Source organism: Lithobates pipiens, unplaced genomic scaffold (genome assembly GCF_037356315.1).
Source record: "Lithobates pipiens isolate NorthernLeopardFrog02 unplaced genomic scaffold, aLitPip1_a1.2 Scaffold_19, whole genome shotgun sequence".
Lineage (NCBI taxonomy): Eukaryota > Metazoa > Chordata > Amphibia > Anura > Ranidae > Lithobates > Lithobates pipiens.
The window spans coordinates 580,909,133-580,915,549 of record NW_027507764.1 but is presented as its reverse complement, the minus strand read 5'-3'; the positions used below and the strand labels follow the sequence as shown (position 1 = coordinate 580,915,549).

The 6,417-nt window shown below is 40.2% G+C and overlaps 1 protein-coding gene across 1 annotated transcript; it reads right to left on the bottom strand.

Annotated features, from left to right (window-relative positions):
* Positions 1 to 1,271: 1,271 nt before the first annotated feature.
* Positions 1,272 to 6,185, bottom strand: LOC143998409 (forkhead activin signal transducer 3-like). The gene is made up of 3 exons (XM_077493967.1): positions 5,909 to 6,185; positions 4,060 to 4,164; positions 1,272 to 2,222 (listed from the first exon to the last, which is right to left on the bottom strand). The coding sequence occupies exons 1-3, from the start codon at positions 6,167 to 6,169 to the stop codon at positions 1,500 to 1,502; spliced, it is 1,089 nt and encodes a 362-aa protein (XP_077350093.1). The 5' UTR covers positions 6,170 to 6,185; the 3' UTR covers positions 1,272 to 1,499.
* Positions 6,186 to 6,417: the final 232 nt, after the last annotated feature.

Below are 6,417 nucleotides of genomic sequence, written 5' to 3'. Positions count from 1 at the left end.
GACAAATACTGAAATGTCACTTTTGGGTGGACTGACCCTTTAAGTACTATACAGTTGGTATATACTTTTCTTCTGAGTATTTTACTAGTTCTAATCTTCATACCCATGTGGACAATTACAACACTGATTGCAAATTTCAGTAAGAAAAAAAAATTTCAAATTTATTTCAAGAGAATATAGTCAAACAAGATACAAAGTGATTATCATATATATACATGTGATCCAATTCCGATGTCTTTGGACTGTATGTCGTGTTTGGTGCCACCTCCGCTGGGCCACATGCCGAGTTGAGTGGCAACCAGCGTTTGTTTTTCATTTTTTTTGGCATAGTCAAAAGCAATCATAGTCTTTTAGACTTAAATGGCATTTTAGTTTTAGTCGTGTTTTAGTCAGTTGAATTGTTTTAGTTTTAGTCATATTTTAGTCGACTGAAATCTCTAGTATATTTTTAGTCTGCTAATATCTCATACATTTCAGCCAACTAAAATCTAATGGGTTTAGTTAAAATTGTAATGGATTATTTACACATATCGCTCGAATTTCCCTACTAATTACATACTGCCGGAGTAAAAATCGAATAAGATGTTATTATTTATGGTATTAAAGTTTGAACATGCACTACAGACACAGGTTTAGCCATTGCGATATACAACCTCTTTATAAATAAAAAAAAAAAAAAAAAAAAACATAAATAAACAAAAATCTTGCGTTTTGACAAACAGAAGTGCAACTTTAAAATACAAAAAAACAAAATAAAAAAAAAACAAAAAATAAAAACTGTAACCTCTATTGGCTGTAATGCCATTGCACATAATGCCTGAATATATTACCAACATTAAATATTAAGAAAAAATTAAAGAAAAGCCCTTTTCTTAATATTTTCTCTTTCAGCAGCTTAGTACATGCCCCCTCCCCCCCTACTTATCCCTATGCGGTAGTGGAATAGTGCAATACATGTTCAAACTTTAATGCGCTATTATTATTATAGGCTCCGGATGGAATTGTGTTGCCGATTTAGAAACGGGCCAGCAGATGTAGTATTTAATTTTGATGTAAATTTTTTTTTTTGTCGATTTAGTTTTAGTTATAGTCGTTTTCGAACCAAAATGCCATTTTAGTTTTAGTCGTGTTTTTAAGTCATCTGAATTGTTTTAGTTTTAGTTGACTAAAATAGTGTTGATTCAGTCAACGAAAATATCTTAACACACTATCAGTTTTTCTGCTGAGTTTTTTCCTTCGGGTTTTACCAAAAACATGTCGTGCCAGGGCCTGCCCGATTGCACACGCATTGAAACTCCTAAGGTTCGGCCTTCATATTATATGGGTTTGGTAAATCTGAAGGAAAAACTCAGCAGGAAAAAAAACTGATAGTGTGTGTGGGGCTTAAGTTGACCGAATTACCACTGGTGCCAACATCATCAGGCGAGGCTTCAAGTGCAGCTAGTCCTTGGGGCAAAAGTAAACGACCCAAAGCCAGCCTTGTCTCAACACCTGGCCAATCAGTAACCGTTGGGTCTGTACCCTGGGTACACCCCGACCTGAGATATATGTTGCCCGTACGCGCCACCCTGAGATAAATGCTGCCCGTATGCGCCACACTGAGATAAATGCTGCCCGTACATGTTTTGAGGTGACATGTAGCCCCCCTGTGGGGGATACACGGGGACGTCAAAGACTGTTGTGTTGGGAGGGATATCTGAATGGGGATTCCTGGCTTCAGAGGGTCTAGGCACGGGAGACATTGGAGGTCCCACATTGGGAGGGTAGACCTCCCTCCTCTCTGTATAAGTGGAGCTTGAGTATGGGGAAGGCATGTAGTTACACACAGGGAGTGAGGAGAAGTTGGAGTAAAGCAGGAGAGGGTGTATGCTGGGAGGGGCCACCACATTAGGGGCCACGCATTTTGTGTATGATGTTGGAAGGTTCCATAAGATCATTGGGAAGGTGGAGGCGGGATGTACACTTGGGGGCTGGGTTGTTACTGGGGACTGAGCCTCTGCTTCTGCTCTGACCGCAGTATTTTCATTTGAAGGGTGAGGGTTATGACAATCGAAAGGTCTGTAGGGCTGTCCATGCAGGATGTAAGGAGCCAGGTCATGGGGGTAGGTTTCCTGGCGGGTGACCGCCGTATTCTGCAGCTTCATGGCTTCGGCGGGAATCCGGCTCACATCCACCGTCCAGTAGTTGCCTTTAGCCTGCGGCTTCAGCGGATCTTTCAGGACCTGCAAAAAGAGGGAGAAGACGTTAGAGGCGTAAGGCGGCACAGCAGATTCACACAAATCTATTTAGGGTGACAAAACCTAATTATAATGATCGGAAAAGTAATTTCCCAGAATATGAAGCTATTTTTGAAAATGTTTTTTTTTTTTTTTTTATTTGGCTGCAATATGTAGTAAATGAGCAAATGTTAGAAAATCCAACAGTGATGAAAAATTATTTAATCAAAGTAGGACTCCAACCAGAACTCTCTTCTTTGCTTTATATAGAGTGGGATATGGTTGGGTATGGTTGGGTCCCATATCGAGAATAACACCCGATCGGAATTCCGGACAGAAAAAGACCGATGAGAGCTTTTCATCGGAAAATGCGACCGTGTGTACGCTCCATCGGAATTTATCTGTCCGAATTTCCGCCAGCCAAAAATTGATAGCATGTTCTCAATTTTCCCAACGGAAAAACTTTCTATCGGTAATTCCAATCGTGTGTATGCAATTCCGACACGGCAAAAATCACACATGCTCAGATTCAACTACGAGACAGAAGCTATTAGCTACTGGCTATTGAACTTCCTTTTTCTAGTCACGTCGTACGTGTTGTACGTCACCGCGTTCTAAATGATCGGAATTTGATGTGACCGTGTGTAGGCAAGACAGCTTGAGCCGAATTCCGTCGGAATTCCGTCGGGAAAACCATCAGAGCTTTTTCCGACGAGAATTCCGATCGTGTGTACGCGGCATAAGACTCACCGGTGTCCAACACAGCTAGCAGGCACCGCCATCCAAAGAGCTCTTCCCGGCAAATACACAGAAGCAAACGATGGGATACCGCATTGGAAACACAGCCAGAATATAAGAAGGTGAGATGTGGCTTCAGCCCAGGCCACGCCCAAAGGACACATTTCATCATGCCCACAGGGCTTAGTCGTAGAAGTCTATAACTAAGCCCCGTAGACGAGGCGAAATGTGTTCGGAGGCGTGCCCTGGGAGGAGCTTGGGCTGAAGCCGCATCTCACCTTCCTTTTATGATTTTTAAAGATTTTTACGTTTAGGTAAAATATATATTATAAGTCTCCCTGACTATGCAGGATAGTTTAGGACATTTTTTTAACTTTTTTCTTTCACTGGATTTTGCAACGCCGCATAGACACTTCACACAGAATGTTTCACTGATGTATAAAAACACTAACGTAAAAATAAATAAATAATAAATAAATAAAATGGATAAAAAAAAAAAATGCTGATCATGAAAGAACAATTTAAGGGAAGTTCCCCTCCTGCTTGGGAGGTTGGGTGGCAATGTGGGAGGTTGGGTGGCGCTGTGGGAGGTCAAGGTATTCGCAGCTGACTTAAGGCCAGGGAGGAGGGAAGCCACAAAACCGTGCAGCAGGCCGTGGCCCCGTGGTTGAGAACCACAGAGCCGTGTTTCTCAACTCCAGTCCTCAAGGCGCTTAAACAGGTCATGTTTTCAGGATTTCCCTCAGATGAAACGCCTGTGGTAATTACTAAGGCAGTGAAACTGATCAAATCACCTGTGCAAAATAATGGAGAGCGTGAAAACATGACCTATTGGGGCGCCTTGAGGACCGGAGTTGAGGAACACTGCCATAGAGGAACCTCAAAAATGACTATATTTATATATAATTCAGAATAACACATGGGTTGATTTACTAAAACCAACGTAATTCAGAACTTTACAGCGCTCTGGAAGAGTTCTATCACCACATCTCCAAATTATAGCTCAGCGCGCTCTCCTATTATCACATGGTGATTTGAGGACTATCCTGCAAGAGCCTTAAGAGCCCATCACCGCCATCACATCCTAAGAGCAACAAGTCCTTACCTTTCGGAAGCAATCATTGGAGGAGAGGTTATGTCGAATAGAGTCCTTCCAGCCTTGATAATCCCCCTTGAAGAAAGGGAAGAGGATTCTGATCTCACCGAGGATCTGCCAATAAAAAAAAGTGTAGTTGTAAGTGGATGAACATGACCACAAACCAAGATACATAATACCTCTTACATTATATAAGTATAACCAGGAGACCTGCACTGAGATACTTGGGAGGACATCACTGTAGACCTCCTGTCCATTTGTGATACAAGTCTTCCTAAATGAAGCATGTAGACAGTGATGTCAGGGTGTAGACAGAACGCTTTGTGCATGCTTGTATTGAATTGCACAGGAAGCTAGCACTTTCTGAAGAAGTCTGGTGTTGGGAGCCAAAGGTATGTATGTATGGCTAAAAGGGACATCAATGTCCTGGGGGGATCTTTGGGTTACCATTGTGATCCCAGCACAAAACTTGGAAGACAAAGAAGACCTGAAGGCAAAACGTTTTTTTTTTTGGGCATTTTGGATGGAGTGGAGATTTTTTTTAAATGTTTTTTTTGTGTCCCATCGAGGAAATCTCTCTTCTCCCTTTCCTTCCAGTAAGATGAAATCTCCCCAAAGGGAGGCAAATCCCAAGTTAGACATTTGCCCCAGGAACAATTGTCTTCATTGGAAGGCTTCCCCTGTTTTGTTGACGGCCCAATATTTTGGCTTTTCCCATCACTTTCATACTTTGGGGGGGGTTCTCAGGGTAAATCTCCCCAGCTGGGACACAGACAACAATAAAGACTTAAATAAAATGCAAAAGCACCCCTCTCTATGAAATTATTCACTATTACGAAACTTATTTTCCACAAAGCACGGGTTAAGCCCAATAAGAGCAATAATAACGAAGGCCTTAGCTGCACTGTCCTTACATATATTATTCACATCTGTTCAATTATATCAATTGTATCAACTGTATTCTCAAAACACAATATGAAAAAAAGCCAAAAAAAAAAAAGAAAGAAAAAAAGAAAGTAAAAATATTAAAAAAGCACACACAAATGAAATTACATGAACAAAAAATACAAAGAATAAAAATTGAAATAAACAATCCTATGTTTTTTCTGACTGTTTATGTGATTCTATTATTTTTTTCTTTATATTTTCTTTCTGTATTTTGTTTGGAATTACATGAACAAAAAAATACAAAAATAAAAATGTAAATAAACAATCCCATGTTTTTTCTGAATCTTTATGTGATTCTATTATTTTTTCTTTATATTTTCTTTCTGTAATGTGTTTGAAATTACATGAACAAAAAATACAAACAATAAAAATTTAAATAAACAATCCTATGTTTTTTTCTGAATCTGTATGTGATTCTATTGTTTTTTTCTTTATATTTTCTTTCCGTATCTTGTTTGGAAAAAAAAGTTGGTATAATTGAACAGCTGTGAAGGATATACATGAGGACAGCATAAGGCTTATTGCTCCATACAAATACAACAAAAATCTAACCCAAAAAAAAAAAAAAAGTTTTGGCTTTAGATCATTTTTTATTTATATAAAAAAATTTGAGGAAAATAAACAATTTTTTTTCTGCAATGCTGCAAATATAACAGGCAGCCAGGGGCCTAAATTAAAAATAAAAAAAGCTAAAAAAATTAAACAATTCACCCAACTTCTTGAACTTCTATTTTTGAGAAATATTGGTATAATTTTTTCATAGGCCTAACAGAAACTAATAATTTTGCGCTGAAAATAAATAATATCCCTCTGACAAATCCTTTATCTGAGCTAGTCTCAGTGTTACCCCCTCTCCCTCCCCTTAGCTGCCCTAAAGCCCCAAGAAGCCCCATAATGGAAGGTTGGTTACCTCGGACAGTTTGAGCTTCCTCTCAGGAGAAGTCTGGATGACCAGGGCGATCATGGCCAAGTAGGAGTAGGGTGGTTTGGCATAGCGTTGATAATTCTTCTTCTTGCTCTTCTTGCTGAGCTCATCAGTGTTGTCAGGCTCTTTGGGGACTCCGTTGGCCTCCCCAGGACAATTCTCTATGTCGGCCAGGATCCTGTCTATGCTGTGTGGCTCAGGGACTGGCTTGTAGAGGGGGTCCCAGAAATGTCGTGCGTAATCCATGGCTTGTCTGGTGTGTTGTGAGGATGGGGGCAGCCAGGTATACATAGGGCTGGGATCCCCACCCTGGGCTTTATAATGTAAATGCACCTGTGACGATAAGGAACAACACCTCCCTTACTGCAGAGAGCACCTCACCATCTATTTAATTAAGTTTCTAGGAAGTTTCAGGGCTGAGATGTTGGCGGGGGGCATTGTTATGTTTATGTCGTGTTTACTATAAACTGATGGAGTGTATATCATATGCATAT

Excerpts from the sequence above, each read along its gene's own strand:
- LOC143998409 (XM_077493967.1), bottom strand. The coding sequence starts at position 6,169 with ATGGATTACGCACGACATTTCTGGGACCCCCTCTACAAGCCAGTCCCT. Across the intron at positions 4,165-5,908 it reads GGAAGCTCAAACTGTCCGAG|ATCCTCGGTGAGATCAGAAT; the intron begins GTAACCAACCTT and ends TTTTATTGGCAG. Across the intron at positions 2,223-4,059 it reads CCAATGATTGCTTCCGAAAG|GTCCTGAAAGATCCGCTGAA; the intron begins GTAAGGACTTGT and ends CTCTTTTTGCAG.